This window comes from Lissotriton vulgaris, chromosome 11 (assembly GCF_964263255.1).
Source record: "Lissotriton vulgaris chromosome 11, aLisVul1.2, whole genome shotgun sequence".
Lineage (NCBI taxonomy): Eukaryota > Metazoa > Chordata > Amphibia > Caudata > Salamandridae > Lissotriton > Lissotriton vulgaris.
The window spans coordinates 1,107,528,690-1,107,547,899 of NC_141699.1; the positions used below are offsets into that span (position 1 = coordinate 1,107,528,690).

Sequence of the window (19,210 nt, forward strand, 5' to 3'; positions counted from 1 at the left end):
ATAACTTTAAAACATTTCCCACGTTGGATGTGTGTTGACCAGTACAGCACACATGCAACGAGGGAAATGTTAAGAGAAATAAAGGCATTTCTCCATTTTAACACCTGCTTCAAAGTGGCATTATTTTTTTATACAAACCCTATCTGCTATTGTTAGTAGACAGGGTTTGCCATAAAAAAACATAGGTGGTTGAACTGGAATACCTGTGCACCACCCACGGAAGGCCCTCTTGATGCAGACTAACAAAAAGCTGGACTTTCCAGCACAAAATAAGTTTTGCACTGAAAAGTAAATATAAAAAGAATTTGCGAAGGTTTGCGCCATTTTTGTGACACAAAACAATCACAAACTGTTTGTAAATCTACCTCCACATCTCTCAGTGGGAGGAATATCTGGGAGATCCTCACCTTTCCCTATAGTCATGCCTCTATTCACTTCTCTTTTGCTCTTTAGCTAGGTTCTGCTTTACAGTTGACTGACTGTACCATAGTCAGGAATGCATTGGATTTCCCTTAATGATAAATTCACTAATGTGGCAGGGATTAGGTTGGCAAACCAAATGAAAGACTTATCTTTCATATGTAGGTATTAGGTTAAGATGTAATAAGATGAGATGTACCCAATTTACTAAGTCAAATGCAAGAATACAATTTGATGGATGGAATGTTGAACAACGTTGAACATTCACACCCAGTAGAAAGATTTGTGCCTTATTTTATTGTTGTTGCTCACCACGCCTCCACAGTTTGCACTCAGCCTCATGCAAAACGATCTTGACCCTGCTCCCCATGGGGACAGTGCAGCCAGAACTGCCAGGCCAGGTCCTTGCTGGACCAGAAACAAGCACTAGGACTAGTTTCGGGATATCACACCTCATCAACTGGAATAGCCTTAATTCGGTACCATAGCAAGCACAGGACCCTTGTCTTGAGAGCAGGGTCAAAACTAATTTGCAGATGGCTAGATCCAAACTGGAATGGCACGGTGAGCAAAAACAATATTGATTTAATCCATATCTGTGACTGGGGTGAAAGTTTGATTTGTTCAGGATTCCGTTCATTATTTGTTCCTTTTGAAGTTGTCACTATAAGTGGGAAGGACATTCCCAGACATGGGTCACCTGCTTACTTGCCCACCACATTCAGGCTAGCCTACCTGATGAGGTGTGATACCCTGAAACCAGTCCCAGGATGCATGTTTCCAGTCCAGGGCTAGTTCGGGCTGGACTGTTCCCATGAGGAACAGGGTCAAGACTGATTTGCATATGGCTGGGCCCAAACTGGAATGACATGGAGACCAAAAAAGGATGGATTTAATCCACATCTGTGGCTGGGGGTGAATGTTTGATTTGTTCAGCATTTTGTCCATCATCTTTTCTTTTTGCAACTATTTCCTGAAGATCTGTGGCCTTGAGGGAAAATTGTGTCTTTTGGGTAAATTACTTAGTGCATGATTTAGAGAATAGCGGTCTTGACTCTGTCCGTCAGAGTGGTAGAGGACATTACGTCCACCACCCTGATGGACAGAAGGCTGTGATATTTGGAGATCACCACCAGCCAAAAGAAGATATCTGTGTGATCAGAGTGTCATCAGAGGGGACGTGGCTAAGCAAGCCACGATGGCGGACGCGCTCTGCTGAGGCTCCGCTACCGGGCGACCCTGCAGTCTACACCATCTCGTCGACCCTGGCGGTAAACCGCCGTTCCTGACGTCGGAACTGAAGCTGCACCCATGGAGATTGCTGTAGCCCTGTGAACGGTGAAACCTACGGAGATAGCGGCGTAAATTGACCCGGGCCCGTAACCAACATGGCGGCCACCTGACCCTAACCGAGCCCGTCGCTGGAGTTGCTAACCAGACCCATAGGGAAGACCGGTTGATACCCGCGAGCTCGAGCAGAGCAAAGCGCAGTTGTGCGTTTGCCTCGGGCCCCACATCATGGACCGGTGCATCACCGGGAGCTCCGGGAGACCGGAAACAGCGCCATAACACTGGAAAACTCACCCACACGACTGGCACCAGTATCGTTATCGGGGTTACCCTGTCCACAGCACGAGAGACGGATCCTGCGGCCGAGAGGACCGGGGGGACCCCTCACGACTGCTCCCCCGAGGCTGCCCATCGTGCCAAACACAGCCTGACCCCAAGATGGCGCCGACAATCGGGACGCTCCCGCGCCCGCCGACCGGATAATCTACGGCCTCGGATGTGAGCTGCTCCGGGAGGTGAGCGAGACATAGACACTTGCTATTCATCGCCCCTGCAACCCTCCTCACCCTTGCTCGCCACCACGAACTGAGGGGTGAGACATCCCACGCCTAACCTTACTATGGTGCCTGCAGGGACAGCCCAGGCATTCTGACTCGACCCCCATTGATTTGCCACAGCGCCCCCACCCCTACGAGGGCGCGCACTAGACGCCTTGACTTCAGACATCACAGATCGGACCACCAGTGGGCATCTGGGCACGTCTCCCCCCACGGCTCCCAAGGGATTATTGGACCACGAACACGAAGATCGTGGAGAGCCTCCACACGGGAAAAGAGGACGACACCTTTCGCGGGGGCAAGCACCACATTGAGACCCTACCTGCTAATACGACTGGCGGTTTGACAGGACAGGCCCCCTGGGGCGTGGGCGACCTGCAAACTCATTACGCCACCTATACTAAGCGGTCTACAAATGGGGAGGCAGCCTCGCGGGGGCACCTAGATCTGACCCACTCCCCACTGCTTGCACCACCAGGCAAGAGAGTGCACACCCAGAGAGGCAGCATGGGGAATCCTAGGCCCATGCAGCAGACATCGGTCCCAGAAACGGCGCCAGAAAATCAACCTCGCACCAGCACGCACACCAAGGCGCCCACGACCCACCCAGACCCGACCATCTCGGACAAACTAGACCAAGTCCTGGCGGCCAATGAACTGTCTCGGGCCTCCATGGAGGAACGCCTGGGTACCCTGACTACAGACATAAGCCTTATCTGTGATGACCATCAGAAGCTGGCGTACAAGGTGAGGGAGGGGGAAAAATCCCTCGCAGACATGCATCCCGCTCTTACAGCACAACAACAAACGATCCGCACAGTTTTGGGGCGACTGACTACAGTGGAGGAGCGCATTGACGATTTGGAGAGGCGCTCTCGGCGCTGTAACATCCATGTGCTAGGCTTGCCAGAGGGCATTGAGGGGACACACCCAGTCGAATATGTGGAGGCGTGGGTCAAATCCCTCACCCCGACCAAGGACTGCACCACTTTCTTCTCCTCAGAGCAGGCTCACCGGGTACCTGCTGGCAAACCTCCACCTGGCAACGCACCGCGTCCACTTCTGGCAAAATTCCTCCATTTCCAGGACCGTGATGCAGTGCTACAGGCCGCCAGACGTGCAGGCCGACTTCAAGTGGAAAACAAACATGTCATGATCTTCCTGGACTACGTGAGGGCAGTGCAGAAGCTGAGATCCTCTTTCCTTGAGGTAAAACGCTGATTGAGTTCAAATGACATTCAATTCTCCCTCTTGTATCCTGCCCGCCTCAAGGTAATCCACGCAGGTACCACACACTTCTTCTCCACCGCTGTGGATGCATGTATTTGGGCGGACCGCCACTGCACATTAGACCCTACAACGGAAGCACCACGCGGGCGCACCCAAAGGCCAGCACGTAACAGGAAATGCGCCACACAACCACCACAAACGCAGAGAAACCAGAGCTGGAGAGAGTCCACGGGGCGCCACACGATTGATTTCCCTGACCTAGAACAAATCATACAAGAACGTCGCAATGCCCTCCAAGCAGTGACTGATTTAGGGACCCCCCCACTCGAAGAGGACGTCGAGGGGATCCCCCACCTTTTCTCTTCCCGGAGCGACAATGACAGCAATGAAGCCTGTTCCTTGGCTAACTCCATCACCTTGCCGCCGGCTATTCCTCGAACTGGCGACACTGTACCCTGAGGGACAGCACAAAGAAGGCCCAGCACTACTCTGACCAAATAGACTCATGTAAGCGGCCCTTCCCAAACAATGGCGGCCTCCATTTAACACCGCAAGATGAATGACTCACTACCATCGCACTCGACGATCAATAATCCTTCCAACACCCCAGCGGACACAGCCTCGCAGGCGCGAGCTACCACTCCCACGCATTGACTGTTCGCTCTCCGGTTACATGGGAGCTCGTTTGGACGTGTTGGCGGTATTGGGACTGTTTCCCCACCGAGTTACATGTTCTGTTTCCCCAGTTTCCTTCTACCCTATACCACATAGGGGACACAACTTTCAGAGTCACCAGCACAACCAGGTGGGTGGAGCTGTCAGCCATAAGCGGAAAGAAAAGGGCTAGACCACTATCGACATATCTGTCCTCACCACTCAGTGTCACACTACGGGGCGCAAGCCGTGATTCTCAGACTTCCCAATGTCAACTGCGGACGTTAGCATCTTATCCCAGATCACTAGGGGTCTCCACACGCCACGCAAGAGATACGCCACATATGCCTATATTAAGCACCAACAAACGCACATTGCACTCCTACAGGAGACACATATCACAGCACCAGAAATTGACAAACTACGACCCCGGTGGCGCGGCACCATATGTGAAACGTCATACTCAGCTTTCGCACAGGGTGCGCTGATTTGGATTCGCCCGGGCACTCCCTTTCTGGAAACGCGTATAGCGGTGGACAGGGAGGGCAGATACGCCCTGCTGGAGGGGGTACTAGATGGCCAACCTATCCTCCTGGGCAGCATATACGTGCCAAATATAGAACAAGACAGGTTCTGGGACTCCCTCACTAGCGTTCTGGCCCAATTTATGTCCATTCCGTGGATCCTGGGGGAAGAGTATAACTGCGTGCTTGACACTACTCTTGACATATCACACCCACACCCTGCACACTCTCCGGCCCTTAAACAGATGGAACGCTTCCGCCGCTGGGTTGCTCACTGGGCGCTGGAAGACGCATGGAGAGCGCATCATCCTCCAACACGACTTTATTCATTTCACTCCATTCCCCACAACTTACGAGTCCGCTTGGATAGATTCTTATGCACCCCGTCACTGATCCCTAAAGTCCAACACACGGATTATCAGGGCCGTGTCCTCTCTGACCACGATGCACACATATTGCGCGTACAATGGAAACCTCTCCACCCTCCGGTAACTACATGGCGCCTTCCCAGGGACTGTCTGACGGATCAGGTATTCCGACATGACCATGCGCAAAGCATCCAGGAATATTTCACTCACAATACAGGATATGCCTCCTCTAGATTAGTCGAATAGGATGCTTTTAAGATAGTGGCTTGGGGGGAATGCATTAAACAAATAGTAGGGGTACGCCGCACATTGGAGCGCACACTCATTGACACTGAACGCAAGCTGGCGACATTCACAAAACAGGAAGACGCCGACGCTGCTACAGTAGCCCAAGTGGCGGAAGCTAAAACACAATACTCTTTTGCTCTAGCGGACCTGAGCAAATACAATTTTAGGGCCTACGCCACTCGCATGCACAAAGAAAGGGACAAGACGGGCACACTCCTTGCGTGGTTAGCAAAGCAAGATACAGACACCAAACCCAACACTGAGATTATAACTCCCTCCGGGGGCCTGGTGCGTTACCAAATAGACATCCTTACTGCTTTCCGAAACCACTACACCGCAGTGTATTGCACCCCGCCGCATCTCCGACAGGAGATGATAAGCCACTTCCTAGACCCGCTACACATCCCACGTATCACAGACACGAGCAAGGCCACACTAGATGCAAAAATATCAGCAAATGACATATCGGGTGCAGTCCGCGCGTTAGCTCGAAATAAGGCGCCAGGACTGGACGGTCTACCTCTCGAGTACTACAGCACGTTTTCTACACTATTGATCCCTCGGCTGACAGAGACGTTCGCGGAGGCCTTGGAGCGTGGTGAGCTCCCAAGCTCCCTGCGCGAATGGGTCATAGTGACGTTTTTTAAGCCGCTCCGAGACCCCCAACAATTATCATCTTAACGCCCCATAACGCTCCTCTCCGCGGACTGCAAAATCTTGAAGAAACTTCTAGCAAACCGATACGAACAAATTCTATGCCCCTTGATCCCCTCGGACCAATGCGGGTTTGTCCCCGGCAGGAACACATCCCAAAACATTTGACGGTTATTTCACATCCAAGATCAGGTCAAGGACTTGCACCCCCATGCGGCCTGTATAATCCTCCACCTGGAAAAAGCTTTTGACACCCTTACGTGGCCCTACCTCTTCATCGTCCTACAACGGGCAGGACTAGGTCCTACTCTACTCCGCTATACGCTCCTTCTGTATGAGCTTTATTCGCCTTCTGTATACCAACCTCAGAACTCGGGCCGGACTCGGCAGATACATTCCGTCTCCATTCCACGTGAGAGGGGTACTAGACAGGGCTGCCCCCTATCGCCTCTAATCTTTGCCCTTGCTGTGGAACCCCTTGCGATCCGTTTACGCCGGGAGGGAACTACATGGGGCATACCCATAGCTGACACTATCCACTGCGTGTCCCTCTGCGCGGACGACCTCCTCCTGTACATCCGAGACATTACAATGGACTTGACACCCATATAAAGGACCCTGACTGAGTTCACGGGGGCCTCCGGGTTGCAGGTGAATTGGGATAAATCCATGGTGTACCCGCTACACCACTCTCTCACGCCACTGGAACACGAGCGCCCCCCAGTACCTCGGTGTTCGCCTTTATCATTCCCCTACCGACTTGTATGGGGGCAATCACCGCAAGGTGTTAGCAGGAATCAGGGCGTCAGTAGGCTTCTGGAAGCAATAGCCAAGATAATAATCGTTCCCCGTTTATTGTACTACTTTACGAACCAACTGGTTATCCCACCCAGGACTTTCTTTCGTGAACTCGACACACTCCTTCGGACACTAATTTGGGGGGCTGGTCGACACAGGATAGCTCTTGCCAAACTGCAGCTCCCCACTACACAGGGCGGTCTGGGCGCCCCGGCCTTCGAGTCCTACTTCCTAGTGGGGCAACTCCAATGGCTGTCGTATTGGACGGCGAATAGACACACCGGGGAAACACACACCGCACAGGTGCCGATACCTACTCCCGAACTATGCCGTTTGTTGCTCCCAGGTACCAAACCACGACAGATGTATCCATTGCAGGTGACGGTGGCTCGCCGCTGTATGCTAAGAACCCATTGCATGGCGCCAACGACTCCGTGCTACTCCCCTCGGCTGCCGCTGGTCGGCTGGCCTAAGCGAGAGACCTACTTCACACGTGCCACGCTGCATGTCTGTATGGACTTCGTGCTGACGGAGGCGGAGGGGCTCTTCGTGGGTGGGCAACTCCGCCCCAACAACCAGCTGATAAATGACTATAACCTCCCCCAGGACAATTTCTAACACACCGACAGCTCATACACAGCTTTCGTCCGCACCATGACCTCACAGTTGGCGAGCCAGCGACACACCCAGTAATTCACACCATCCTATACATGGGTGTTGGGCGTCACCTGGTCACCTGGCTCTGTAAACCATAAGTGAACTCGCACATAAACCACTGCTTGACCTACGGGCCACCTGGAAGGACAAATGCGGGCACACTTCAAAAACATACAATTCTGCATAGGGCATACCAGACTCCAGCGCGCCTCCAACGATTCTACCCAGATTCACTGTTCCTATGCCCCAGGTGTGATTCCCCCAATGCGCAATTCCAGCTCATGTTCTGGGGCTGTTCCGCCTTGTGACACTACTGGACCACCATCCTGGATGCAGTCCAAACACTCACAGGTCTTACAGAAGCGTTGGCTCCTGGAATCTTCCGTAGACCAAAAACACACAAAGTGCAGGTTCGCATCGCAGCTCTATCCCTACTCTTGGCCAAGAGTAACATCGCCATGCACTGGCGAGCAGCGTCAGGACCCCCATTAGAAGCGTGGGTGGGAGCGGTGCAGAAATCGGCGAAAGCCGAGGAGGAAACTCTGAGAGAAGAGGAGGCGAGAGGGCAGAGAAAGCATCCCATATCAATGGAATGGGCCATGTTACTCCCCCAATTCCAACAAAATCACACAAACACGGCCCGGACACTCCTCACAGCACTCCTACGACCCTGACAACGCAAACCTCATAATAGAGCGTACGTACGGCAGCCTCCCATGAGGCCCCCCCAAGTCGTCCAGTGTAACGTTCGTGCGCTGAGGTGCACTGTCGCCCCCTGCTGTGCCCCGTGACACCCCTAATCAAATAGCCCAAATATATATATAGGTTTGCAATACAGAACCACACTGATAGATTGCTGCTGACACAGTCCACAAGTCCTCCCCGAGATCCACTCCCTAGGCCCCCCTTTTTTTTTCTTTTATATATTCCCCCCCCCACATTATATCCCTGGTTTATCACCCCTAGTTCCTCCCCCCAAACTCGCTTTACAGCAAGGAGAAGTGGACTAATGATTTGTGTACTCCTACATGATACAGGCGATGTGTCCGCTAACCGACCGCCTACACTTTGGTTACTTGTGCATACATGTCATACTGTAATGTGAGCATATTTTTGAAAATGTTAATAAAAAAACATCACTGCAGTTCCTCTGAAGCACTGCAGGTTTGGTGTGTGGCCACTGAAAGGCAAAGACTAGCTCCCAAAGTGGGAGTATCTGGAAGAAAAACGCAAAAATGTGCAATGACCACAAAACAGGAGAGGTTTCTCCTAGATGTGGGTGTGCTTTTTATTTGTTTGTGTTTGGAAATGCCAGGTTTGTCCTGGCAGTAATGGACAGCAAAAAAAAGCATCCGACTGTCTGCAGTAAATAGGGAGGTGGTCTGATGTTCGTACTCTGTAGGTCCCTATTCCGCTAGCGCATCAGAGTAAGTAGCTCCATGGCAGAGTCAGCAGGGAAACCAATTCAAAAAGGTCAGCCCAACTCTAAATAGTGGGCGGACCCTCGGTTAGGAATGCTGTCTGCCGAACTTGAATAGATGACAGGCTGTCGACTCGCAATAGTTGTTGGACTATCAGTTTGGCATGCTATCTGTCAAACTCAAAAAATCTCCCAGTGCCTAAATTGTAAATATGTGATACATAATGAAATTGTGAATATGTAAACTGTAATAATGCAACTCAAAAAGATCTGGGGCCATATTATCGAACCCCAGTGATAATTATCGCTAAGCGCACTTAGCGCTAGGATAATTATTGCTGTGTAGCGTGGATTTTTATCACTGAAATAGCGTGCTATTAGCAATGCTTATCTCAGAAGTGATAACAATCCTCGCGCTAACTGCCAAATGAGAGATTATCGCTGGAAAACCAACGATAATCTCTCGAAGTTTGGCGTTAGCTTGATGATAGGGGCTCACAAACTTAGCCATGATATCCACCTTCCATAGGATATCATGGCTAAGTCAGGAAAATACCAGGTGTAATAAAAGCAGCGCTAACCGCTGCTTTTTTTTATCACTAACAGGGTTAGAAATATCCTTGATAATAGGAGAAATGTCGCTTAACAACATTTCCCCTATTATTTTTCTCTGGAACGCCCCCTTTGCATCTCATTAGAGATGCAAGGGGTCCTGTTTCTCCCCAGTTAGTTCACTCTTTATCAATACTTACATATAAAATCATATATTTTTCATATTCCCTGTTAATTTAAAAAGTGCCATGTCATGGGTAACGTAATCTCTATTAATCTATACTTTATTCCTCCTTCTGGGTTTTTACCATGGCTTAGCTTCACTCTGGGATGTTCTATGATGCAATGTTGCTGGCAACAAGATGCTGTTCCTGAGCACCGGGATGCTTCAACAACTGGAATCCAGTCTGGGGATTCCAAGGAGCTGGTGGTAGACAGTTGCTGAGGATCAGTGGCTGGCCAGGGGTCATTGTAAGCAGCACAATCCATGCTGTACAGTTATACCTCTACTGTGTCCTGCTATCCTAAAACACACCATTTGCTCCACTCATGCCATACACTCTTAGTGAATGCCAGGATGCGGCAAGGGGGAGACTCGCTGTTCAGTACACGGCTGATATTTGAGTGAGGCTAATATTAAGCGGATCGTCCACTCTCCCTCCCCACCAGACCCAGTCCTATTCCTGCAAATGCCCAGCTCCTGCTCCCTTGGTTTATTGTTTCCCGTAAGATTGGTTTCAGTCCCAACAATAGCAAAGCTGGCGTGGGCTCCTGGGCTTCAGGGTGTAAAAGATTATGGATTTTTCCAGTCCACTTTTAGGGTGCCATCTCACATAATTAAAGTTTGTTTTGCTGCTTTGTGCCTTGACTTATAATTAGAGGTCCATTTCACTGGATTAAAAAAGAAAATTGATCATTGAATTTTAGGTGCTCCTGTATCTGTACTCCAATAGCATTAGGGGAGCCAAGAAAATTTGATGGAACTGATTGAATTAAAAAGGGACAGGTTTCCATAGATGGTACCATGGCTATTAGATACTGATTAGGAAAATCTGGTGTTCATCAGACAAGATTCAAGGGAATTATAAAGGTGTTCATTGTTCTTGTTTGCAGCTCGCCTGCGTTCCCACTCTTTGGAGGGTTTACTTGTTCATCGCTGTGGTCATCCTCTTCTTTGTATGCTACGGGTTTGAGGTGAGTACTCGTACATTTTCTGACCAATGAGCACAGTCAATGACTTTTACCTTACTTTGTGGAGCAACACTCAAGGTTTTGTAGTTGTAGAAGGAAAATTTCGCAATTATGGTTTAAAGTTACAATAAAACAGCCCAGAAAGTAAACCCTCAGTAAAACGAACATCCGATAAAAAATAGTGACTTCTTTGGTTTGGCTCCAGACTTCAAATGCACCTTACAAATATTGCAGTCTTAGTGTGAATAAATATGTTCCTTGGTTATTGTTTTCTAATGTTTTTACCAGAATCAAGTACTGGATATACAGTAGTGGGTACAAGACATTCTCTGTTTCCAAACTTAAATTTGATTACTTTTACTGATAGATAAGTGCCCCTGTACATCTGTAAGTCAATCCAGTTTTTTTTCTCCATTTTGGGGATTTCAGGTCCACTATATTTTGTATCTATTAATACAAACATGAAATAATCATCTCACACATTCATCAAGTGTGCCCTGAGCTCAATGTGAGTATATCAAACATTTTTTTTAAATGTATTTTACTCTATTTTTGCAGGAAGGAATTATTGAGAATCGAGCCCTCTGGGTCTGGATAAAGAAGGCAGCTAACTACAAATCCAAAAGCCAGTACCGGAAGCTGCATCGACTTCTGGAAAGTGCTCCACAGTGGCCACCGATAAACCAAACCATCTATCCCGACTCACTTGTTACAGAGCTAGAAGCTGAAATAGACATCTACCGCAACCCAGCATTTGAGAGAAATGAGCATGTGATGACAAAGAGATAACTCAACTCCTAGCTGCATGGAATCCAAAAAGGACTCCCTGGTCTTTTAGACAGCACTATTTATTTGTAAATGATTAACAATTGGATTATTCTTTGCTGTAACCTTGTGGATTTAGATTGCATCCCGAACTCCTGCACCCGCATACTCAGAAATTACTCAAAAAATTGTGTGGAATGTAATGCTCCAAAATAGATCACAGCCTGCTGGTCAGTACCTGGTTACTGGGGTAGAACGTGGGATGCTTAACAGATGGTTCTATTCATTCTGCACTTACAAGCCCATAGCAAAGGTTAGGAGAACATCTCCTCACATTGTCAAGCAACAAACTCAGGATTTTGTACAAGAAGAGCTGACAGTGGTTTTGTGGCACCTGCAGAATTGTCCATTAATTAAAGGTCTTAGCCAGAGACACAAAGTGGGAAATCTGACCAACATTGGCCATGACATAGATGTCAGGGAAGGAAATCTTGTAGAATTAACCTATTAAAACCTTGGCTTCAAGTGAGATAGTCTAGCTGCTCAGTGATTCCCAACCTGTGACTGCAGATAACGTGGAAAAGGAAGGCACAATCACAGGGCCGCATGAATAAATGGAGTGTATGAGAGTAGAACTGGCTATGCGGTGTTCAGAATCAGATGGTTGCACACACATGGATGAAGTGTTGCTTGAAGACGATGCTCTTGCCTCCTTTCTAAACAGCAAAGTAATGGAGTTTGGTGGATATGGGTAGAAGGGGAGTCTCAGGTCATTAGAAGCAATAGAGGATGCAGGCAGTGGCAGTGCGTCAATTGGGATGATGCTGCTTCAGCGAGAGAGTTTAAATATCCTTTGTGTATCAGGTTCTCAATAATATCATCAATCATGGGAGTTATTTCTGAAATAGTTTCTGGAATCATGTGAGAAAAGGGTATTCTGCAACAAACTGATGAACTTGTTCAAGTGAACCTATTTTTACAAGGACCTTTTCTGAAGCTGGTTTTGTGATCTGTTTATTTGGAACTCCTAGATCTTGGATCTTCTTTCCCGAGAGGGGTAGGTCTGGGACTCCGCAGTTCTAACAGTGGATTGGGTAGCACCATCGTCAGTTGAAAAGAACACATGATGGCCATTAACCTCTCTTCAACAATGAGTATGTCAGTTTTGAGGACCCCTGACTGTTTACATTTTAATCTTTTAACAATCTGGTGTTAGGGCTATTCCTCTTTAAATATGGCAAGGAAATTTACCCCCTCAGAACTATTCCACAGTCGGACGGCCAGGACCAAAACTCTTGACTCTCCCTTGAGCTGTAACCTAAGCTTCCCTTTCCTTGAGCGTCCTGTTACATGTAGGAACTGTAGATTCTCTTGTTTAACCCCTGCTGATCTGCTAAAACTAAAGAAAAGACCCCTGCAACATTAGATAAATAGCCAAGCATGCCATAAAATTATGGGACCTTATCTCTACATCCAAACATGGGATCTGTTTATTTACGGAATCCTGGCTTTGTGCCTCTGCCATCAGTCTTGATCCAGTTCCTCAGGGAAACAGGCCGGCCCAAACTACCAAGCCAGGTCTTCCCTGAGCTGGAAACAAGCACCCTGGGACGAGTTTTAGGGTAACACCCCTCATCAGCCAGGCTAGCTTTACCTAAGCAGGCAGTGAAAAATCTCAGAGTGAAGTTCGACCAATCACTTTCCATGAAGGACCAAGTTAAGGCACCTGCGGCTCCTGCTTTGCCACTACGAAGCTTTTTAAAAAGGTCCTCCCTTGGCCCCCAACAGTGCTAGTAAAACTCTTGTCAAGGCTCTTATCATCAGCTGCCTGGGCAATGGGAATTTCCTGCTAAGATCAGTAAACGACACCTTGCTAACCAAGTTGCAGGTGGCCAAGAACACTGCAGCTAGACTAATCTGCAATCTTCCTTCTCGCTCCCCCTCCTCCCTCATTCTTCGGAAGCTTCATAGGCTGCCAATTACATCATCTTTAAACTTTGCTGTTTGACACACAAGGCACTTCACAAATCCTGCCCCGCCTACTTGTCCATCCGTTTAAAACTATATCGGCCCTCTTGGTGCCTTAGGTCCTCGAATAAAGCTCTTCTTGCTATCCCTCGTATACAGATCTCAAAACAGGGGGGTAGATCATTTTCTTACACTGCCTCCTATCGCTGGAAAAAAATCCTCATCAGACTCAACTCCTGTTCAGACTTTACCTCCTTCAAGAAGGGGCTGAAGACTTCGTTATTTTAGGAAGTTCCCCCTCTCTATAAACAGTGCAGTGCAGAGATATTTTTTAGGGAGTGATTTGTGTGCTCGATTAAATGTTTTTATCATATCATATCATTTGTCCACCTTGGTCTATCTCTAAGATTGCGGCAAGTATGCATTCTTCTTCTCCCCTCAGCACCGTATTGAGAATTTTAAGAACCTATCTAACATAGGGAATTTCTGAAATGGATTTTGATTCTGGAATGGATTTGTATTCATTTTAGGCAAGCAACTTTGATGAAACCTCAGGTTCCCAATATATTGTGGTATAATCTGGGATTCTGGGATTACACTTCAAAGGGTAGTGGCCTGTCCCCACAGAAAGGACTAATTACACCCCACTGGTAGTCTGGAGACAATCAATCAATCAATCAATGACACTTGTAAAGCGCGCTACATACCCGTAGGGTCTCAAGGCGCTGGGGGGGGGGGCGGGGGGGTGCCGCTACTGCTCGAACAGCCAGGTCTTCAGCTTCTTCCTGAAGGAGAGGTGGTCTTGGGTCAGGCGCAGGTCGGTCGGCAGAGACGGATTGAAAGCGATACTGTGCACCTCAAAACTACTCTTTGAAGTTTTTCCCACATCAAAGGCACATCTGGGTATACGTTCTAGGGTCCCTGACCCCCTCAAATCAGACACATTTGGATCTTGAACATAATCTCTGTCAATTGGACTGCTGTGATGCTCAAAAGACTCAAATGTATTGATTTTCTGGAAGGACAGCTGTTCTGCTTGTTGCCTTGCTGCCTGCTGATCACTGACTCTACTGGAAGGAGTTCTGACTTTGATTTCCTTCCAAATCGATCTCCAAGGGATTGTTAGCTTGCCTCCTGTTTCTGAAGTCTCAGGGACACAAAAGACGTCCTGCAGTCCTGCTGGTGCTGCTGGGCTCTGCCTTCTGTGAGTTCTATTCTTGCCTGAGGTGCCCCCTCCTAATTCTGGGTCTCAGAAGTGGGTCCTGCAACTGACTTTCTGCTTTATCTGATGCAAAGCAACACGAAGGCCCACAATGCCTCACTGCACAGCTGACAGCTCCTCTGAATAAATGCCAGATAAGGCAAAGCCTCTCAAAGCTTCACTGCATAGCCTCGCAGAACCAATACCGGATGATGAGAAGCCTCACCACACATCCTCTAATAACCAATGCCGGATGACACGTAGCCTCACAAAGCCTTGTTGCACAGCCTCTTGGAGCCAACGTTGCACTATGCAAAGCCTCACCAATCGGTGCACAGCCTTAAGGAACCAACGCCCCACAGATTGCTCAAGTGGGTCCCTACAGCCAGCCAGTGCTCCATCACATTCAGCCTGAACTTTGCATTTGTTAAAAATTCTATTTCCCTACCTCTACTTGATTAAATATGATTGGTTTAGTCTTGTTTTGTTCAAATAAATATTCTCTATTACTGTAAACTGTTGTGGAGTCTTTTGTGGTAAATATCATGTGTTGCTATATGTGTTACTGCACAAACACTTAGCACATTGCCTTCTAAGGTAAGCCTGCCTGCTCTATGCCAAGATACCAGAGGGAGAGCAAAGGATAATTTAGAATTGTGTTGTGATTTACTCTGACTAGGATTGCTGTCGCTGCTTGGACAGGGTGCATACCTCTGCCAACTAGAGACCCAATTTCAACACTCACCAATTGCGAGCGTAAACTCTTTTTGCCATCTGGGGATTTTATTGACTAGTATTGGCACATGGCCTTCACAGATTCTAAACATCTACTTGAAGATGAGTCAAATTTGTAAGGAACTTTCAGTTTCTCTCATAAACTTGGTATTTGCCCAGTTAAAGAAATGATTAATATGCATAAAATGAGAGGGCTGTCAACTGCTACATTTGGGGAAGGCCTTGCGTAAGGCACCTAGTAATGTCCTTCAGGTCGAAGAGAATTCCTTCCTTAGGCATTTGTCACATACACCATCTTCTGCGGCATCTTTCATTAGTTATAAGAAATGTGGGTTGCTCTTTTTGGAAGACTAGCTTTTATTGAAACCTCTATTACTTTGCTGTTCTATTTGACCAAAAGCCGAAACATGTTTTACAAAATCTGTTATTTTAGAATGCTAGCTCTAGATACGTTTCTTAACTTTCCCTGCCTTTCCTAGATAAGTGAATTCTTTAAATTTCTATTTTTACAAACCAGTATTGTGAGACCTCCATAGAACTTTATCCCTTGATAAGCGTATGATTACGGCTTCTTTGTTGTAATAATAGACAGGAACGTAGAATGTGCATAGAAACTAGGGAGCCTACAGTCATCTAATATTTGTTGGATGATTTGCAGGAGGGATGGCAACTTCATTTGTCCTGGGTGTCTAATATCCAGCATTCTTTTATTGTATCCAGGCTATGGTCGGGCATAGTACACCACTTGGTCTCCGGCCCCAAATGGAAAAAACAAATGCTAGACACGATCCCTTGTCCCTGTGATGTCCTATTGAAGCAAAGCACACAGCACTTGATAATAATCTGTGATTTTTATGGGGAATGCAAGAAAATATTATCTAAAACCAATTTTTCTTGCACAGAATATAAGGGACTATAAATGTGTTCTATCATATTAATTTGCACTTGGGGGGCCCTACTCTATGTTTAACACTGTTCTCTTTATATGGGGGGCAATACATCCCAGCAAAAGTATTATATTGTAGCTAACAGTTTCAGACGAGGCTCCGAAGCTTTTATATACATTGTTTTTATTTCTCATTGGTGTCTTTGTATGTTTCATGTTAATTGACAATGTGTTTTATGTACTTTTATGGCCACTGAGACAGTTCCACATAAAGATTGTTGATTAGAATTGACTACATGAAAATCAGTCTGCTAGCCTTTTAGCCTCCTCAGTTTCATAATGCAAGGACGTCTTGGCCAAATTCTGTCAATTTTCTTTCCCTGCAAGAAGCAGCACATGCTTTACCATGTCTACTTCTGGTCAATCCATGACACCGATAGTCACGGATTGAGATGGAGGAGGTACAGATGGGACACAGAAGCACATCCCACTGCAAAAAAAACAATTATTTTAAAGTGTATTTACTGTTTTGATTCTTTTAGTATTTGGCATTTTAGTAAGAGGATTGAAGACATGGTTCAAATTAACTGAGCACCACAAAGCAGCTCGCAACTCCAGCACCATCAGACCCTCACAAGGGGTTTGCCACACTTTATCAATCCTGAATGACTGATTGAGGAGGGCAAGAGTGAATACCCCTAATGATTGAATCATGTTTGCCCTTTTCAGTATACCTTGTGCTGCCTACTTCTCGCATTATCCTTCACAAGACCTCACTCCACTTGCTATTGACTGTTTTTGATTTTGTACACTGTAACCTTAGCTACCCATATAATTCATCTAGGTGCCAGCAAGGATGCAGATGTTCAGGGCATGTAACAAGCAAGTTATTATCTCTGTTGAGTGCATGGTGGCGCAATGATTAATGAGAGGTGAAGCCTTGTGTGAGTCACAATGACCCACCCTCACTCAATTGACACAATACATAGCTTATTACTCTGATCAGATGTGTGTGTATGGTCTATGACATCCTGATTTTCGGTCAGCTTGGCCACCCTGAGAAGGTGGCAGTTGGACTCTCCTTAATAGAATTCCTAACTCAAGTGAACTAGTTGTGTAATGGATGTTCCCTGAGGCCACTCACAGTTCCCAGAAAATTTTGCCCAAACAAGTCTGATTGACTCCCACGTATGTGAAGCTGCCTGGAGAACAAGGTGGTGGAGACTTTATTCACACATTCATCATGACAGCTGAATCCAGTGGACTTCTTGTCCTGATCAGTGATTCTATCAGTGATTCTAATGACAGCAGCTAGAGTAGAGCTTTTTTTTCTACAGACTGAAGAAGGGAACACAGAAATACACAAACACAGTAAACTCGGAACATTGACGAGTGGAAAACAGGCAGATCCTAAATTTGACTGATGGAGAATAGTTAACTAAATTACTAATGACTTTGTAGGCCAATGAATTTCTTATTCTCAATATATTGAAAAGTATAGTTTTATTTTGGATGGTGATACAACTTTTATTATTATGTAAGGTCGGTCTCAGGGAATCCTCAAACCTAGTCTAACAAGGATGAGTCACTTTCACCTTCCATTGTTTACACACAGTCACACCATCTTCTCACTCCTCAGACTCCTCAAGAAGGAGATCTAGATGCGGTTGTTTATCTATTTTTGTTAATTTAAAACCTTTATGTTTTGCACAACACTGTGAGGTATTTGGGTGCTTTACATCTAACTCAAACCTGAAAATATAGAACAATATCCTGTAATACTAATCAGACACATATAACAAAGTTACATGTTAACAGCAAGAAATATTTCATTGGAGTGAGCAGTTAATGAATCAATAGAAACATGGTTGACATGTCTTCTGGGTGTAGGAGGTTGGATGATTCCCTGATGTCAAAGGTTAATCAATGTCTAGCAGGCATCAGTGGAATATTGCTTTCAGGCAGAATTTGGGGTCTTCCACTTGGAAAAAACATTTGGTTCTGAGAACTCTCAACCAGAACGAAATTGTGTACAGTTCTATTATATACGGTGGAATGTTTCGGTACATGGCTTTGTAAGTCAGGTGGCATTGTTTGTACTACATCCTAGCATTTTTAACAAACACAGGTGAACTTATTCAATATTGGGCTGATCTGACTAAATTTGCCTGAATTGGTGGCCATGCTCATCAGTTGCTTTTGACTGCTAATGGACCTTTTACATTTGGAAATTATAGATTGCATTTGTATAACTTCCTTTGTACTAGATAATCCATAGGTGGTGTGAAATAGATAAATGGACAAAAGCTAGATAAGTGGGGAGTGTGGAACTCCATTGAAGAGAGGGGATAGTCCTGCTGAATCAGTAAGCATTTAGGTCTTGGAGTTGAGAGGTTGCACTGTGCTCTAGCTGATGATGTGCTTTGTAGAAGGAAGTTTGCATTTTTTCCATCGAATTTTAAACAAAATATTTGCATAGTACTTGAAATGTGCTTGGGTGGTTCTCTACATGCAAGCTGTATGCTAGTTATTCCTACATTAGAACTGCTCAGTTTGTTTCCATACACCTTCTAATGTTGAACATTAATGGGGCAGCTCCACACATTCAAATCGACATCTCCTGTGAGACACATTCTACTCAAGTTACATGGAGCTATGGGCCAGAATGAAGAGAAAGTGATCTGAGAGATGAACAAAGGGGTTAGTCAAACACCATCTCCCTATGCCGTGAGTGTGGCCGGGTGTTGGGTTTCCATGCAGGTTCGAAGTGAAGTGATGGCTGTTCAGCAGGGTTGAGATTTAATGACTTTGCCCAATAGTTGCATACAAATAAGGCTGTTTCCTGCTTCTCTGTTGAAATGTAGCACTACTCCCGTTTTGAGTACAGCAGATAAACCCTCAGAGTAGGTGGAGCCAAGACAGTAACACTTATATTGGAAACGTTAAGTTCTATGTAAAAAAATGTCCTTCTGCGGAGTACATCTCTGGAGGTTGTACATATGGCAGACATGTCAGGAGACCCTGGGTCAAGCTGAGCTTTCGTCCATTATTC

The 19,210-nt window shown here is 46.6% G+C and overlaps 1 protein-coding gene across 1 annotated transcript in view; it reads left to right on the top strand.

The window, feature by feature from the left end:
- The window catches only part of LOC147684249 (putative cation-transporting ATPase 13A4), a 276,452-nt gene extending 264,862 nt beyond the window's left edge, over window positions 1-11,590 (top strand). The window contains exons 29-30 of the mRNA XM_086944649.1: window positions 10,526-10,606; window positions 11,162-11,590. Coding sequence (XP_086800775.1) covers window positions 10,526-10,606; window positions 11,162-11,392 — 312 coding nt within the window. The 3' untranslated portion in view covers window positions 11,393-11,590. The remainder of the gene's footprint in view (window positions 1-10,525; window positions 10,607-11,161) is intronic.
- Window positions 11,591-19,210: the final 7,620 nt, after the last annotated feature.